The sequence below is a fragment of the Myxine glutinosa genome, chromosome 4, assembly GCF_964187855.1.
Source record: "Myxine glutinosa chromosome 4, kmMyxGlut1.1, whole genome shotgun sequence".
Lineage (NCBI taxonomy): Eukaryota > Metazoa > Chordata > Myxini > Myxiniformes > Myxinidae > Myxine > Myxine glutinosa.
This window is the reverse complement of record NC_136264.1, coordinates 63372001-63390233: the sequence shown is the minus strand read 5'-3', so window position 1 is coordinate 63390233 and position 18233 is coordinate 63372001. Positions and strand designations below refer to the sequence as shown.

General features: G+C 43.1%; 1 protein-coding gene across 2 annotated transcripts in view; it reads right to left on the bottom strand.

Moving 5' to 3' along the window:
• Window positions 1-18233, bottom strand: part of LOC137425860 (uncharacterized) — a 473741-nt gene that overhangs the window by 242155 nt on the left and 213353 nt on the right. For both annotated transcript variants that reach the window (XM_078775806.1, XM_078775807.1), the window contains 2 exons: window positions 13547-13645; window positions 6478-6675 (listed from right to left, as the gene is read on the bottom strand). In XM_078775806.1, coding sequence (XP_078631932.1) covers window positions 6478-6675; window positions 13547-13645 — 297 coding nt within the window. The remainder of the gene's footprint in view (window positions 1-6477; window positions 6676-13546; window positions 13646-18233) is intronic.

The window sequence follows — 18233 nt, the reverse complement described above, 5'->3', positions numbered from 1 at the left end:
TGGCGGACAGGGCGACAGCGACCACCCACCAGCTCCCAGCCATGTCCGAGTGGCGAGGGGTGGTGTTTCTTGGAGGGATGACGCACAAGATATGCCAAGTAGTTTGCTCGGAGGCAGTGTTGGCGTAGGCTGTCTGCATCTGGAGGGAGACGGATAAATGATTTGTTTTTCAGTGTCTTCCACTTTGCTGCACGGGCCTCAGCCATGGTGCTACTCTTTTCGTCGCCATAGATGACATGTCGTGTGAACTGGAAGAGCTCCTCTAGCACCTCCTCCTCAAGGTCAAGGCTATCTCCACACAGCGAGAGCTGCCGTCGAGGCACAGGGCTCTTCGCCACCCGGTCATACACCAACTTCTTACCCTTGCCATAGAAGCCTGAGTTGGCATCACAGCCTGTCATACAGTGCAGCTGCACAATACAGTCTGCCATCTCGTCATTAACCAGGCCATGACATAAGATAGTCTCCTTCTTCCTCTTGATACAGAGCTTTCCGGGCAGCTGCTGCGAGATGACTGCTGCCGCGACATAGGCATCGGTATCAGCGGTATCAATGACAACAGGGCCACTGTAGCCTGATTCACGCAGAACTGCATAAGCAGAAAAGAGGACAGTATCAGCCTCAGACTGGTCAAAGCTGTAGTTCTCCATTGGTTGCTGGGTTGACAAATTGGTGCAGTGGGAGCCAACAGAGTAGACAATCTCTGCATCAACACTCTCTGCAAGGTCTGTCAGGTAGGTGCATATCAGCTTTTGCATCCGCCCCTTGTTGCTGACGCTACATAGAAGTGTTTTGAATGCTTGGGCAGAAGGGAAGGGGTCATTCAATTTCATGTAGGTGTTGGGTATATGTGCCTTACCCTGTACCCGCAGGTCTCGCTCGTCATCTTTAGTAGAGTATGGTGTGTCATATGGGTCATTCACACAGAAGATACGTTCAGCATCACCATGGCGGGCAAGGATGATGGAAGACACCTTGTGGACATAGTCTGACCACTTGTATGGGGTGCCATGTTGCGTCTGTCGATCCTCTGCTGATGGAGTTGCCATCCTCCAAATCATGCCCATGTCGACGAGAGCGGTGTAGGGTTCCTGCAGATCTACAGATTGCAGAGAGAGTTTCTGGATGAGCTTACTCTTCTGTGTCTTCCTGTATGTTCCGTTGGAGTTGAATAAAGCCACACACTCCTCAACAACACGATGTTCCAGCAACTCAGTGAGGTCCACAAGATGACTGACCTCAACCAGGTTGATCACTGCCTTGAGAGCATTCTGCTCCATTTCAGCAGCTCTCGTTTTGAGTTCCTCCCTGGGCTTCTCCGTGTCTGGCATCTTGGCAAATGTCAAGCATTTACTCAGAGGGACAGGTGCATGAAGGGAGGTATTCTTACTGAATACCCGCTACTGAAAGAAGCTGGTCAACTTTTCCTCCCCTGCAGCATGGGCAGAATTGAAGTCCACAACGAGCTCATTAGAGGCAGGCATGGCTGACTGTAGGGTGCGGAGTGTGGGTGAGGATGGGTCGAATGGAAAGGAGTCAAACTCATGTATGCAGGCTACCAGGTCCTGCACGCACTGCTCATCTTCTCGCATTCGTTTGGTCCTGCACGCACTGCTCATCTTCTCGCATTGCAGAAACATCCAGTTACAGCAGTGTGCAGTACCCCCTCCTGTCAACGTGTCGTTGGTAAAGTCATCATTGTCAATGATACTAATGCTTGGTTCTCCCTCAGCGATCTCATCAGGACAGATCAAACATCGCTCGAGGTCATGCATGGTCCAGAGGTCACGTAGGAGAAGCACGTTCGGGTAGCTGATCCCCATGCCCAGCTTGTAGTAAGAGTCAATAAGCTCCTTGCTGCGAGTCATCCCATGAAGGGTGACGGTGGCATTGATGGCGGTAGTGGTGGGTCGCTTTGTAATGTACTGCGTGATGAGAGAGGTGAGAGAGAGTGTGCTGGGAGACAGATCTACCTCCTTCTTCCCCTGCAAAGCAGATAGCAGCTGCACCATGAGAGGCGAGAGCTCTTCCTCCTCTTCTAGCTCCTCGACTCTTGGCGGCCATGGGATGGGTTTGATTGACTTGACATCATCCTTGAGCCGCTTAGCCACATTGTGCACCAGTTGTTCACTGCCAACACCGATGGCGGAGAGTGCTGCTTCAACATATGAACCACCCCCAGACGTGTCATAGACTAGGTCGCTCTGGTTTCTCTGAGGGCGGGAGTGGAAGCCGATCTTGCCCTCAAACTCCCGGGTCAGGATATCTTTGATAAAGGATGACTTGATGCTGGATGTTGAGAAGCCATACCGAGATATGATAGAGCTGTAGTCTTTGAGGAGGCTCTGTAGTGACCTTAGCTCACGTTCCTCAAAGATAACTGTTCTGATGTGGTCAAAGAAGATAGTCTGAGCCTCAAGGAGATTGACATTGTGCATGCGTGGGAGTTTGTCATCTTCACTCATTTTCTGGTAACTACGCACATATTTCAACCAGCATTTGTTGTGATATCTGATCTCAATCGCATATGGGTCATCAGCTGCATAATCGATCACACAGTTGATTCTGTCTCGCATGCTCTGAACTTCGAGGACCACAGTGTGACTCTTGAACGTTGCCCATGCATTATCATACGAAATCAGGGACAGCTTTGATTCTGGGTGCTTTGCCGACTCCGGTTTACAGCACCAGACACATTTTGTTTTTTCATGTATCAGCCCTTCTACACTTGATCGCAGCCGCTTGGCAGGTGGAGAAGCAGCCGGGGGGAAAGCCTCAGACATGGACGAAGACTGAGATTGGCATTCCTTGACTTCTCGTTTTTTCTGTCTTGTCTTGGCCTGCTCCAGTTTATTAGCATTCCATAAGGTCAGCCTACATGATTTATGGACACATCGTCTGCCGGGACCATTATCCCAATTGACTGTTGCATAAACGTCTCCGAACTTGTCAAGACCACTCCATAACAGGGCTTTTTTCTTGAGATTTTCCCAACTCTCAACGGAGGTAACGACATCAGTGGCTTCATTGCAAAGCCCGCCACACTGGAGGACACACGGAACGGTGGACATTCTCTTGACAGCTATCTTCTGAATACTGCGCTTCTCAGTGCCGTCTCATTCGCTCGTATACTCCCTGGAAAGACAGAAATAAGTATATGACATTACACACACAGACAAATAAAAAACAAGAAAATAGCAATTCACTAATCAGGACCTCAATTCCGTGGCCAGTATAGATTTAGCCAAAATAATGTGTTAATTCATGATCATATGTTCTCCCATTTAAAAGTTGCATTTTCGCTCTACTGGATGGTGGCCATCTTGGATTTCTGGGTCAAAATAATGTCATAACGTCAAACTAATGTCAGATTCGGAATCCTCGTGGTCAAATTACCCAAAAAAGTGTCTTTGTACGTGATTCTAGGTGTTCTGGTTCAAAACTTAATTTTTCAAGATAGTGCCGGCGGTCATCTTGGATTCGGGCCTCTGGCGAAAAATGCCGGGATTTTTGGGAGGGACATAGAGGCTATTTTTGTTATAAAATGTCAATAGAAGTCAAATCAATCGTCAAACCTTACTAGCCAGAAAATGGTCACGGAATTGAAGTTTTGGACCTAACTAAGAGGATATGTAAATATAACCAAATTAGTTACCCTGCGCTCGTGAAGCGAAAAGCAGGGTTGAGCATTCAGTTGCGTACGTGTGCCGTGTGTTGTGTGCTGTACGTGTCTGCATTTTAAAAATCCTTTTTCTCGGCAACCGTTGGTCCGATTGACACGAAATTTTACCATAGAAGCGCCTCCCTCTGTAGAATTTTTTTATTCAGAATTATGAGATCATAGGTCATGTGGTACAGGCACCATCTTGGAAAAATCGAAAGATGTTGCACCTCTATATCTCCAAAAACGCTGCATGGAAAAAAATAGAAACATGGCTCATTGTAATGAACTTCATTTGGGGAATAGGTGTTGTTAACGATTACGTCATTGGTGCCATAATTATGATGTCATAATTCGACAGGGAAAACGCTTAGTCTGATCAGTTGAAATGTATTGAGCGTGATCTATGCAACAATTACATTAGAGAATATAAATTTATGATGTCATCGCTCACGTGATCTGGCAGCCATATTGGATCAAAGAAAAAAAATGTTCAAGAACAGAAGAGTTGGCTCACAAGTTGACTGCACAGTGCACAGGGTAAGTATTCTATGAATACCATCTAGATTCAGATGAGATGAGATGATCTGACAGTCACAAAAGGCCATTAAGTATGCATTAATTTAAGATTTTGAGAGATTTAATGCTGTAGTAGCACAGTAGTAGGTCAGTGTAACTCCTGTTCTCGAAATGTGTCTGCATCAAGTCTCATGTGGTAAAAATGTCCCATATGGTGGGTATACACTATCCAGACACCTAATTTTAACAATGTTACACCAGCCGGATGCTTCTGGATTTTACCATGCACCATTCATTTGTGATTATGAAATCAGTCAAATTATTTATTTTGCAATTTGTGTGAGGTTACTCTATTTTATGTCATAGATTGACTGGACTTTTCGTAAGGTGTTAATGGTTCACGATAGTCTCTTGCATGTTCCCAGCACGCCGTACAACTGTGTCAATACAAATGTACAGCACCTGCAGTTTATCATGGGTCAGGTTCTAAGTGATCTGTTGTGTATATTTGATTTAATGCCTCTTTATAAAGCAGTGGTATGCTTCAGTTATGTGATCCTGTTGTGGCATACATGTACTTTAATCTCGTACTTTGTTCTCCTTCATGATATATAGTGTCTGGAAAATATATTGGAGTTTGAGAAATTGAGCTAGAACATGAACTTTAATATTGTGCTGTTCCTCTTTGTGAGATCACATGCTGGTAAAGGTCCTATACTGGTTAGCACTGTGATGTGTTGCCATGGCAATATTGTTATGTCTGGTGGGTAGTGATATGTAGAGCAGATAGAGCTGAGTAGGTAACATGCTTCGAGGTGTCGAGGTAAGGAAAACTACCTGTAATAAGTTATTCATGTGTAGGCGTTTTGTCGGGTAAGGAGTATACTTGTGAATCTACCAGGAGGTTCGTATGTTAAGTAGAGTTAGGGATTAAAGAGTAGCGCCCCTGTGTGTCCTCACCTGGTTAGCCAAACCTTTGTCCCTTTTGGAACTGCACATCACATAGACATTCCGACAAGTCCTTAGTGCAACACTAAATAACGCCCTCCCCCTGACATGACTTAGAAAGGAAACCAGGCCAGGACACCACCGCATGGCCGCCACCATTTACACCTCCGACAGGCCTATCCACCTTGAGTACCATGCCCAAGAGGGCTGTGATCAGTTGGCACGAATGGACACGGAAGGAATGGACACATTAAGTGGGTCGACAAAAGGCGGGAAGTTACGAGGCTCTGGTTGGGTGCCGTGCCGAGCCTGACGTCACCGCCCGAGGTTATAAAAAGAGCGCGCAGAACTCTGCGCGCAGATTCCTGGCCCTGGCAGTCCCGGTGCGATCTCGAGTGGGGAGAGCCCTGTCCCTGGTTGCATTGGTTCGCAGTTCACGGCCTGAGTTGACCAGTAGTTGAGTTGCTCTCTTGGTGTTTGGACATCTACGCTCGTGCTCTGGCAGTCTCTAGCGGTGCTCGGTTTTCTTCGTCTGGCGCAGCCCGAGTTGGGTCGTGGCCCGGGTGGAGTTCGCTTGCTTTTGACCTCGTTTGGAGTCGCCGGCCTGCGTTGGATGCGCGGTGCTTTTTCGTGGTGCTGGGAGCGGTGCTCGGTGCTTTGGAGTTTGGAGCGAGGGACCTCGTGGTGTGCGATCGGCGCTTGTGGAGCTTGGAATGAGGCCTAGTGGGTACATCGGGGCCGAACGGAGCCATGTTGGACGGCAGCCAAAGGCAAGACGACAAAGACAAGATAAGCCTGAGCTCCGCGGTTACACTTTACATAACGAGCGTGTTATTTTGGTAGTTCATAATCCCTCGTCTGTATTTGATTTCTGTGTGTGTGGGATCCCAAATTAGGACTTAGGTTTATCGTCGCGTTTCCCTGTCCCGATTCTTATTACAATAAACCCTTATATTATTTTTCTGTATATATTCCTGAACGCAGCTTTCCATGTGATTGATTTAATAGGTAAGGCTGCAGGGCTCTCGCCGCTCCCCTCCATCCCGCTCGCTTTGGTGTAGCTTTTTGGTTCCGGAGTCCGCCATTGAGTTTTCGCCTCAGGGTTTAAGGCCTTCACGATCTGTATCCGTGACCGCCTGATATTAATCAAAGACGGTCACGCGACAATATGTTGCATTCACGCACCCTGAACAATAGGGCATCCATCTTTCGGGGTGGGGAAGGAGAGGGGTTAAGAGTGAGAGTACGAGTACAGTATAACATTTTCAATAGAGAAATTTTCAATAGAGAGATACAGGTACATTGTATGTTGTATAGCGTCAACACAGTTATTGGTGCTTCAATAATACCAATGCTCGGACGTTGGGATTTGCACCCTTGTCAAGCAGCAGCTTTGCAGTGCTGTAGTGACCACAATGTGCAGCGACATGCAGCGCTGTCAGGTAGTCTAGTGTGACATCATCAACAGGTGCCTGGAAATGCAGTAAAACCTGAACACATTCCACATGATCGCCCTGTGTAGCCATGTGCAGTGGAGACAGGCCATTCTGCAGAGGAAACAAATTAGAAGAGTGTGAATTCCCACTCAACACATCTTGTGATGTTTTCAAGGAACAGTACTGCACTCCTCATTAATACCTTTCTTAGGACCAGGATCTATACTGCTTAAACTTGCATCATATACCTTCTGGACAAGCTTCAATAAATTTATCATCCAATAGCATGTTTCATTACCACAGGCCTTTTTTAGAGCCTGAAGAATGTCAATGACATCATAAATTCCAGATTACAGGAGCAGTATTTTTTTAATCAATTCCTTCACCTATTTAATATATAACCTCATAGATATGACAACATCAAAGGATGTGTGTTATTGCAGTTTTCAAATAATTCCACTAATTCTCAATTGGATCAATGTCTGGAGTCGTGCTGGACATGGAAGTTTATGCAATATCATTAAATCATAAATAATTTATGACATTATAGTTTATCCATTGGTGTGAAGATAAAAGTGAAGCATAAAGGGGTGCATTTGTTTAACACTGATGATCATATTGTCACGTCACTGGGTCTGACTAACGGCACCAGTCATGCTAGAAGTTTTTGCTACTTTTGAATATCGCAAAGTTTGACGAATTCACACTGTGATCTGGCAGTCGACAGACACAAATAGGGCATACTGGAGCAAGCAAACACATATACAGGAAGAACTACGTAAATAAATAACCGGCTAAAATACTGAACTCATACAATGAAGGGAAACAGAACAGGTGAGGAATTATGACAGAAATGAGCTTGATGTGGCTGCAGGATGATGATGATGGTAATGTATGCTGATGTGGCTGGTGAAGTGCGGCTCAAGGCAGAAGAGGAGAAAATGGTGTGATGGTTGGGAGATGGCATATATGTCTCTCGAAAGGTCCTTCTTAGACAAGCCACGAAACAGAAAGAGGGAGAGAGATAGACATTGCTCTCCCGAGGTCCACGGTCCAACTCCAACTGCAACATGCATGGCCTCTATGTTCCACAGGGACCGTCTCCCCAGCACACGGCTGATCCCTCTCATTGACAACCTTCTGATGTGGGCGGGCCTTCATTTGGACCATCCCACCCTGTGGGGCAGATCCTCAAAAAAGTGTTCGCCATCATCCAGGGCACAGCCGACTTCACCAGCATGGCTTGCGTTGTGCTGACCCAACAGTTCATGATGGTAACCATGCACTTTCTCATGTGCCTTTGCTGGTAAATGCCAAGAGTCCTCCACCCCACCTTGCCTGTTTACAAGCGGATTTACTCAACACTCCTACCCTATTCTGCTCTATAAAGGATGCTCACTGCATCCTCAGTGCATGTTTGATGAGTCGACTCCCTGAAAGTGGTAGGAATTTTGCCAAGGTACCAGCAATAACTAACCTACAACGTGTGCCACCTCAAACAACCAGAACACCAAAAGCGCCATGCAGAAAGTGTGACAGGGCTGTTTAAACAGTGCCCTCATAAGTATTGGAACAGTGAAGTCAAATTTGTTATTATTGCTATATACTAAATAAATTTGGATTTGAGATCAAAAGATGAATATGGGGCAAGAGTACAGAAGTTCAGCTTTTATTTCTAGGTATTTCTATACATATACAGTGCCTTCAGAAAAGTAGTCACACCCCTTGACCTTTTTCACATTTTGTTATGTTACAGCCTGAATTTAAAATTTATTTTATTGAGATTTTTTGTTACTGAGCTACACTTAATACCCCATAATGTCAAAGTGGAATCATTATTTTTAGAAATTTTTACAAAATAATTAAAAATTGAATCATTAAAAATGAAATTATGTATGAATTTTATGACTGTAGAACAATATCACTTTTTAAACTTAGAACATATTAACTAAAAGTAAATTAAAGTAGTATAATAGTTAGTATTTGGTATTATTTGCATATTCCTTGCATGAAATAACTGCATCGAGCCTGTGACCCAATGACATCACCAAGCTCTTGGTATATTTCTTTGAGATGCTTTGAAAAGACTTTACTGCACCCATTTTCAGTTGTTTTTTTCGTTTGTTTTGTTTTTTTTGTATACAAGATCGAGGCTCGTGTAAGAGCTAACATCAAACACAAAATCAATGACAAAAAACAACGAACGGACACACAAAACAAACAAAAAAGGGAGCGGGAGACAAGATGGGGAGAGAGAGGGAAGCACACAAGTAAAACAGCAGAGAACAGGGACAACCGAAGATCCGTGGGAGGGGGAGGGATTGGGGGAGGAGGCATGGGAAGGCGGGGGGTGGGAAAGTATAAAACACATGGACACTGCTGGAACTTCCAGGAAAGAAAAAAGTCGGTATTTTAAAAAAAAGAAGAGGATTTGGGGTGAATTAACGGGGGTAGAAGAGATCAAGGTTTTGGATGGGGGAAGATAAGAGATGGTGGTGAACAGCTGTTTTACAGACCTGGAGGGATGAGTGGGATTGAAGAGAGTGAGGGAGTTTGTTCCAGAGGTAGGAGAAAAGAGGAATGAAGGAGTGAAGGTGAGCAGAGAGTCTGTTTTGTTTTGGGGGGTTTCTGACTTTAGTCTCCTCTTCAGCAAGTGAAATGGATGCTCCATTGGATTTAAAATCGGGAGAGTGACTTGGTCAGTCTAAAACCTTCCACTTTTTCCCCCGGATGAACTCCTTGGTTGTGTTGGCAGTGTGTTTTGGGTCATTGTCATGCTGCATGGTGAAGGTGCCACCCAATGAGTTTGGTGGCATTTTCTTGTACATAGGCAGATAAAATGTTTCTGTACACTTCCAAATTAATTCTGCTGCTGCTATCATTAGTTACATCATCAACAAGCGTTAAGCATAGGTCCCCCGTCGGTGAAGTGATGCGAGTTGACAAAGTGGAAGACGCAAGGTGGCCATCTTGGATTTTGACGTGGTGACCCAATTTTCAATAGCGTTCTCCCTTATGGTACATACACCCACACACCAGATTAGAAGTTAGTAGTTCGTTTATTTTTCAAGATATTTCGCTCACAAGGTTCAGACATATATATGGTGGTGGCCATCTTGGATTTTGACGTGGCGACCCAATTTTCAATATCGTTCTTCCTTATGCCTAGATACACCCACACACCAGATTAGAAGTTGGTACTTCGCTTATTTTTCAAGATATTCCGCTCACAAGGTTCAGACATACATGGTGGTGGCCATCTTGGATTTTGACGTGGGTTGCACCCACACACCAAATTTGAATGTGGTCCTTCGCTTGCGCACACACACACGTACGCACGCACGCCCGCATGCACGCACAGACGGACAGACTGACGGACGGACGGATGGACACATGGACGGAGGGGAAAACCATAGTCCCCCTTTCGCTCCGCGGTGCGACGGGGGACAATAAAGATGAGTGAGCCAGTTCCAGAGGCAGCCATGCAAGCCCAAGCCATGACACTAACTCCACCATGCTTCACAGATGAGGTAGTATATGCTTTGGATCATATGCAGTTCCTTCTTTTCTCCATACTGTTGCCTTTCCATTGCTTTGGTTTATCTTGGTCTCATCTGTCCATAAAACGGTTCCAGAACTCAATGGCCCACGTCTGTACTTATTGGCCAATTCTAATCTGGCCTATTTTTGGTGCCGATGAGATGTTTGCATCTTGCAGTGTAGCCTTTGTAATTCTGCTGTCAAAGTCTTCTGCGAATGGTAGATTGTGATACTTTCACCCCTGCACTCTGGAGATTGTTAGTGATGTCACTGACAGTTGTTTTGGGGTTTTTCTTCACAGCTCTTATAATTTTTCAGTCATCAACTGTAGTAGTTTTCTTTGGCTGACTTGGCCATTGTCTATTGCTAAGTACACTCGTAGTTTCTTTCTTTTTCAACATGTTCTAAATTGTTGTATTTGATATTCCCAATTTTTGTGCTATGGTTCCAATTGAATTATTCTGTTTTCAGCTTCCAAATTGCTTGTTTTTCTGTCATAGACAGTTCTCTGGTCTTCATGTTGTGTAGAAGTATAAAACTTCTCAGTAAGCGAGTTATCACGGGCATTCCAATTGAAACCTGTCCCTCATCCTTTTAATTGATAAAATGCATTATAATGACAACAAACTCCGATGTATTGTTAATGAGATAGAAATAGTTCAGTTATTTGATGAATCTTAACAATACTACACTATAGTTTATAAGAATCTTGGAGAAAAAGGATTAATTATATTATTAAGGATGCATGTATATACAGTCACGTGAAAAAGTAAGTACACCCCATGTAAAGTTTCGACTTTTTCAACATATTTCAACATACAGCTATTTGATCTTCATTTCAACAATATTGATAGATAAAGGTGATATAATATAACAAATATCATGAAACATTTACATTTTGAAGTCCATTGTATAATTTAAATAAACATAAATGCACGTGGAAAAAGTAAGTACACCCTTGGCTCCAATAGGTGGTATTGCCCCCTTTGGCAGCAACAACCTCAAGTAGGCGTTTCTTATAACTGTCTACCAGTCTCTGACATAGACTGAGGGGGGAAATTTTTGCCCACTCCTCCATGCAGAATTCTTTCAGCTGTGCGATGTTTGGGGGGTTTCTTGCATGCACAACTCGTTTCAAATCCCCCCACAACATCTCGATGGGATTTAGATCCGGGCTTTGACTTGGCCATTCCAGAACCCTCCATTTCTTTCTTTTCAGCCATTCCTTGGTGGATTGAGTGGTATGTTTAGGGTCATTGTCATGTTGCAAGGTCCACCTTCGGTTGAGCTTCAACTTTCCGACAGATGGTCTCACATTATCCTCAAGCACCCTCTGGTACAATGAAGAATTCATAGTGGATTCTATGATGGTGAGCTGCCCAGGCCCTGATGCAGCAAAACTGCCACAAACCATAATATTTCCACCACCATGCTTTACAGTTGGTATCAGGTTGTTGTGGTCAAATGCTCTCTTTAGTTTTCGCCAAACATGTCTTCTGGTACTGTGGCCAAATAGCTCTACCTTTGACTCATCTGTCCTGAGCACATTGTTCCAGAAGTGCTGGTCTTTGCCGAGGTGTTCATTGGCAAACTTTAGTCTTGCCCTGATGTTCTTTCTGGACAGCAAAGGTTTCCTCCTGGCACACCTTCCATGTAGAAGAAATTTGTGCAGCCTCTTTCTAATGGTAGACCCGTGCACTTTGACATCAACAGTGGCAAGAGCTACCTGTAGGTCCCGTGAGGACATTCTGGGGTTCTTAGAGACTTCTTTCAGCATCTTGCAGTCTGCTCTTGGGCTGAACTTCCTGGGGCGGCCTGGCCTGAACAAGTTGGCAGTTGTTTGGAATCTTCTCCACTTGTAGATTATCTTCCGGACAGTCAAATGATTGATTTCAAATTGTTTGGAGATCTTTTTAAATCCCTTCCCAGACTCGAAGGCATCTATAACCTTCTTTCTGAAGGCCTCAGAGAGCTCTTTTGATCGAGGCATGGTGACACCACACACTTCAACAACAAAGAGCAAACCAAACTGAGGTCTGAGGTTTAAATAAGACAGGTTCCTCCAAGATCCTCTCTAACGATGTTCTCATCATTTGCACCTGAGCTGGTGCACCTGATTCTAATTTTAGGTATTTGAAGTAGTGATAAATGTAGGGGTGTACTTACTTTTTCCACATGCGAAATTTGCATTTATGTTTATTTAAATTATACAATAGACTACAAAATGTAAATGTTTCATGATATTTGTTATATTATATCACCTTTATCTCTCAATATTGTTGAAATGAAGATCAAATAGCTGTATGTTGAAATATGTTGAAAAAGTCAAAACTTTACATACTTACTTTTTCACATGACTGTATATATATACAGTTCAGTTGATGCATGGTGGTAAGACTTTACTTTTTCCGTTTACGAGGGATGAAGGGGGGGGGGGGGTGCAATTTCCCAGGGCCCACAGAGCTAGTGAATCTGCTTCACCTTTAAGGAACACCCATAGACAGATTACAGAGGGAATGATTTAAAGGCTCAGGGAGGGGTTTGGGGGGGGGTGTAATTTGCTGGGGCCCACATAGCTGGTGAATCTGCTTCACATTAAAGGAACACCCATTGACAGATTACAGAGGGAATGATTGAAAGGCTCAATGTGGAGGGAATGGTGAGAAGCTTTTCGATACATTACGGTGGGGATGGGTGATGGTTATTACCTCCTAAAAAAACTTCAACCCATGTTCTGTCATTTTCACACAGAAACCACACACTGTTGCTAAATGTTAATTAATGGCATAACAAGTCTATTCTATAACTCCATCACCATTCCTGCAACAATAGAACCACCTTTGGAGGCCATTTCTCCCTGCACAGCAGGGGTTGGCCTTTTTTTGGCACAGTGCTCCCCTTTTTGAAGCAATGTTTTACGGCCGGATGCCCTTCCTGCCACCAACCCTGTTAGTCGCCTCTTGCAACACACAGGGAATTACCAGTGAACTGGTACTCAATTTGCCGACCTCGGAAGGATGACAGGCTGAGTCAACCCTCCTGGTGTTAATTAAGAGATCGATCAGGATTCGAACCCAGGACCCTAGGATTCATTCCTGCAACAATATAATCTCTAAACAATAATAAAATACAATTTCATTTTGTAAGCCACAATAAAACAGGAACCTTTCATATTACACCTACAAAACATCGATAGTCTTCCAGATAAGACATTCCTTTAAAACAGCTGGCAATCATGATACATCAAGTAAACGTTTCAGCATGTCAGGTTAAATAAAACTGCTATTGCAATCTATGTTTCATGACAACAGATTGGCAAGTTCTACCAGTGCTCGAAAACATTGCTGCAAAGGACACAACATGGCAGTTAAGCGAGCATTGCATTACTGTGGAAGTGCATGGCTTCACCATGGGTCATATTGAATTTAGGGAGGTGAGTGACCTTTGTTTTTGCAAGAATTGGAGCTCCTTGCTCCAGCAATGCCTCCACCACACGCTCGTGCCCACTTCTCGCTGCACAGTGTAGGGGCGTCAGTCCATCCTGCACAGCAATAAATAAAAAGAGGAAATTAGGTTTTTATTATCAAAATCGTTTGACCAGCCTACAATCTTAAATTACAGGTACTAGTGAGGTACCCGTGCTACGCACAGGTGGGAGGCCAGAAGCAAACAGACAATGCAGAAACAGCGAATGCTAAAGCATGAAACCAATAAATTCCACATTCCTATAGCACCTTCAGTCGCACATCAGACATGGACAGCAAGTTCGTGAAGGACGTCCATGAAAAACGTACCCGTACGCAAACAAGCGGGTACGTTCAGGTATAGAAACATCGATCGTGGGACCGTGGCAAATCTTCATATGGCGATCCACGAATTTCACGTTTAGAAAGTAGAAACCATCACGGCATTTCGTCATTCACTTGAACTCGATATCTCTTTTTTCATTCCAAACAGCATAACTCCAATCACAAATTAAATAGCATTAATATAAAAAATTAAACTTTAAACAACATTGTTAATGTTTCCTTCATTGTAAAAACTACCAAGTCAACAGTTAAAAGGATTTTGAGCCGATAGGTGTTACGGCCGTGGCAAGATCGATGGAGACAGCGATCTGTTAGCTTATACACCGCCCAATTAGCTATGTGGAATTCTCTCATGTCGAGATTAAACGCACGTCGTTTGAACTTTGGCAGAGGTCATTATTTACTTTTAATGATGTTTATAGACTAATCAAAAAGAAGATAATTGGTTTTGGGTCATCCTTTCCGCATATCTCGTGGGATTGTGAGTTGGAGAGACGACTGTGATGGCGGGGAGGGGGTTGGCATTCTCTCAAGCAGGGATTCAACCCATGTCCTTATAAAAGGTCTTTGTCCGAGATCATTATTTTTAACTGTGTGTTTTCATTCGTCAGGTTGCGATCGGTGCAGCCGTTTGTGCGGTATCCGGAAAAATAACATTATGCGGGAGTCCAAACCTGAAAATGCTGGAGACCAAAGCTGAAATTGGAAAAACAATATAGCCTGTATTACTCCAGATTTCACCACTGTCTGTGTCAGTTTGTTTGTCTGTCCGTTTGTGAACAAGATATCTCAAAAAGTTGTGGACGGATTCGGACGAAATTTGGCAGAGATGTAGCGTATGTGACAAGGACGAAATGATTAGATTTTGGTGAAGATCCGGATTCGGATCCGGCTACTAGGATTTTAAAAGTGATTATTCACCATTAAGAGATAGGGCCAAAAACGATACACAGCAGGATATCTCAAAAAGTTGTGGACGGATTTGGACAAAACTTGGTGGACCGGTTGGGTGTCTGCAAGGACGATTAGATTCTATTTCGGTGAAGATCTGAAGATGGATTCGGATATGAGAATCATTTAATATTTAAGTGATTCTTTACCATTGGGAGAAAGGGCTAAAAACTATACATAGCAGGATATCTCAAAAAGATATGGATGGATTTGGACGAAACTTGTTGGACAGGTTGTGTGTGTGACAAGGAAGAATTGATTCAATTTTGGTGAAGAATGTTTCGACATTATATAAATTCTGTATTGTGATTTTCTGGTCTACTCTGAGATACAAAACGTAAACTGTTCACCAGGCAGAGGTATGCTCTCTACTGAGTGCCGTTCTAGTTTGGATTAATTCAATTATCTTGCATCAGCAGAAGTAGATGTAGTCATACCATTATAAAGCATTGTACAATTTGAAAGTTGAAAGTAATGGTCGTGTTAATAATGCACAGACGAGTGAGTGAGTGAAAATCATTGAGAACAAACTTAATACTGTATTTGTGAATGACAAGCAATTACATTTCCTTCAGCTGAACACATGTGTGAATGGCACTGAGATATTGGCAATAAGAGTGAGTGTGACTTGTGTTTGAAAAGTTGGTTAAACGGTTTGAGAAAGACTTTATAAGTTTGGGTTGTTGTTGTTTCATATGCAGCCTGTGGCTACTAGTTGCATCATTTCCTGGAAGTGTGGTTGTGCTGCTGATGCAGTGCCCCTTGTTCCCAGTAAACTGGTACTCATTTTGCCAACCTCAGAGGGATGACAGGCTGAGTCAACCCACCGGGTGTTGTTTCAACAGCACGACATGGGCCGCAAACTCAAGATCCTAAGATCTTAAGCCAGCCACCTTGACCGTTAAGCCAACACCAGGCGTAGTTTGCATGAGATTCAAGCAATATAAAATCGTCATATGAAACCATTATTTTTAATTGTAAATGTTCAGATTCAACTTATAAAATCAACAATGTTGAGTATTTATGTGGAAACTGCTGCTAAAGAAGAATACATTTGAAAACTGACATAGCAACTATAATTTAGGACAAAAAATGATTCTTTCTGGAAGGGGTGCATCGTCAATACAATCTTGTGAAGAATATAACAAATTACAATTTATTATATCCTTCACACACCACCAACACACCAATAAATTACAATCAGTAACAAGAAAGAGCAATCAGAGATTGCAGACCCTCGCCAGCATGTGTTTTCAGTGGTTTTTAAGGCTTTTGTGTTAAAACAAATATGGCGGCCCAACCACGTTACCGATGACGTCACCTTTTTTCTCTCTCCACCAATTTATCCCTAGATGACGCTCAATAAATTTCATCTTGATCGGATAAAGTTTTGTACTTGTCAAATTATGTCATAAAGGATTTATTTTATGATTTATCATAATGATTTATCATATCATCATAAATGATTTCTCATCATTAACATATTTTATTCCCCATGGAGTGTTCTTTACAATGAGCCATGTCTCAATTTTTTCCATGCGGCGCTTTCGGAGATATAGAGGTGCAAAGTTTTTCGGTTTTTCTAAGATGGCGCCCATACCATGTGACCTGTGCCATCATAATTATCATTAAAAAATTATACAGGTGGAGTTGCACCTATGGTGGAAATTTCCTGTCAATTGGACCAACGGTTGCAGAGAAAATCATATTTATTCTGTGCAGACAAACAATTAAACAGACAGACAAATGAAAAATCGGTCAGAGAACAAGGACTTGTCGGAATGTACTTTTTTTAAATCGGCCATTTTGGATAAAAATGGCGGGAAATCTATATCGAAACATGTATACTCTTGAAATCTATACATGTATACTCTTGCCGGCGGTGCATAACTAGCAGCATAGCCAGCATAGCTATTTGGGCGGTGTATAAGCTAACAGATCGCTGTCTCCATCGATCTTGCCAAGGCCGTAACACCTTTCGGCTCAAAATCCTTTTAACTGTTGACTTGGTAGTTTTTACAATGAAGGAAACACGGAAAGGGAGTACATATGACATAGTGATTGTGAATGTGAGAGCTCTGAGGCGTGTTTCGCTTCGCATAGCAGTGACGGCGAGCACCAACATGGCGGCTGTTAGATTAAAATCTAACGATTTTCATGTTTTGGGTGACCTTGAGCTTGACCTTGAGGCGAGAGTTAAAAATTGGGCACAGTCTATTCCAAAGCAAGGCAAATATGTGTGTAAAGTATGATGATGCTATGTGCAACGATGTAGACGTAGTACTGCGCACAAACAGACAGACAACAGACAAACAAACCAACCAACCAACATACTTGCCATAATCTATTCGTTAACAACTAGGGTTAGGGTGAGGGTTGTTTTAAGTCTTTGTGTTAAGACAAATATGGCGGTCGAACCACGTGACCGATGATGTAATCATTACTTTTTTTCTCTCCTCCAATTTATCCCCAGATGAACTCAAGAAATTTCATATTGGTCGGATGAAGTTTTGTACTTGTCGAATTATGACGTCATAACGGAGGCACCTATGACATCCTCATTAATATATACTATTCCCCATGGAGAATTCTTTACAATGAGCCACGTCTCATTTTTTTCTATGCGGCCCTTTCGGAGACATAGAGGTGCAAAGTTTTTCGGTTTTTCAAAGATGGCGCCCATACTACGTGACCTATGATGTCATAATTATCATTCACAAATTCTACAGGAGGAGGTGCACCTGTGGTGAAAATTTCCTGTCATTCCGACCAACGGTTGCAGAGAAAATCATATTTATTCTGTGCAGACAAACAAACCTCTCCTCTGGCGAGGGTAATTATAGTTGAAGTACCAATAATAGCAGAATCTATTCCGGCGAGAAACAAAGAGACTCAAATGCAATACCCTCTCCTCTGGCGAGGGTAACAAGCAGAACATTTATCATTGCAGAACGTTATAAGGGTATTTGTCCAGGTGACCCTTTTCATGCAACAAGCCAAAGTGTAACCCCATTATAAATTAAAAACGCATGAGTATAATTTAGCATATTAATTTTAAATCCAAAGTTTATAAACCATTTTCATTGCTGTGCAAAGCTGCATGTGTGTGTGATGTAATATTTAAAACATTTTAGAATGAACTATATTCGATTAGGGTAGATCCAGTGTGTGTCCACTTCTTCTCTCCCAGCAATGGACGGAAGCCCTCAATGTCAGACATGAGATCAGGGCCGTCTCTCTGGACATATCTCGAGCTTTTTATGTAGTCTGGAATCCAGCCTTGCTCTTCAAACTATCTGCCTATGGCATCCAAGGCCAACTCCACTCTTGGGTTACTGACTTCCCCTATTCACAGCCAACGTGTGGCTC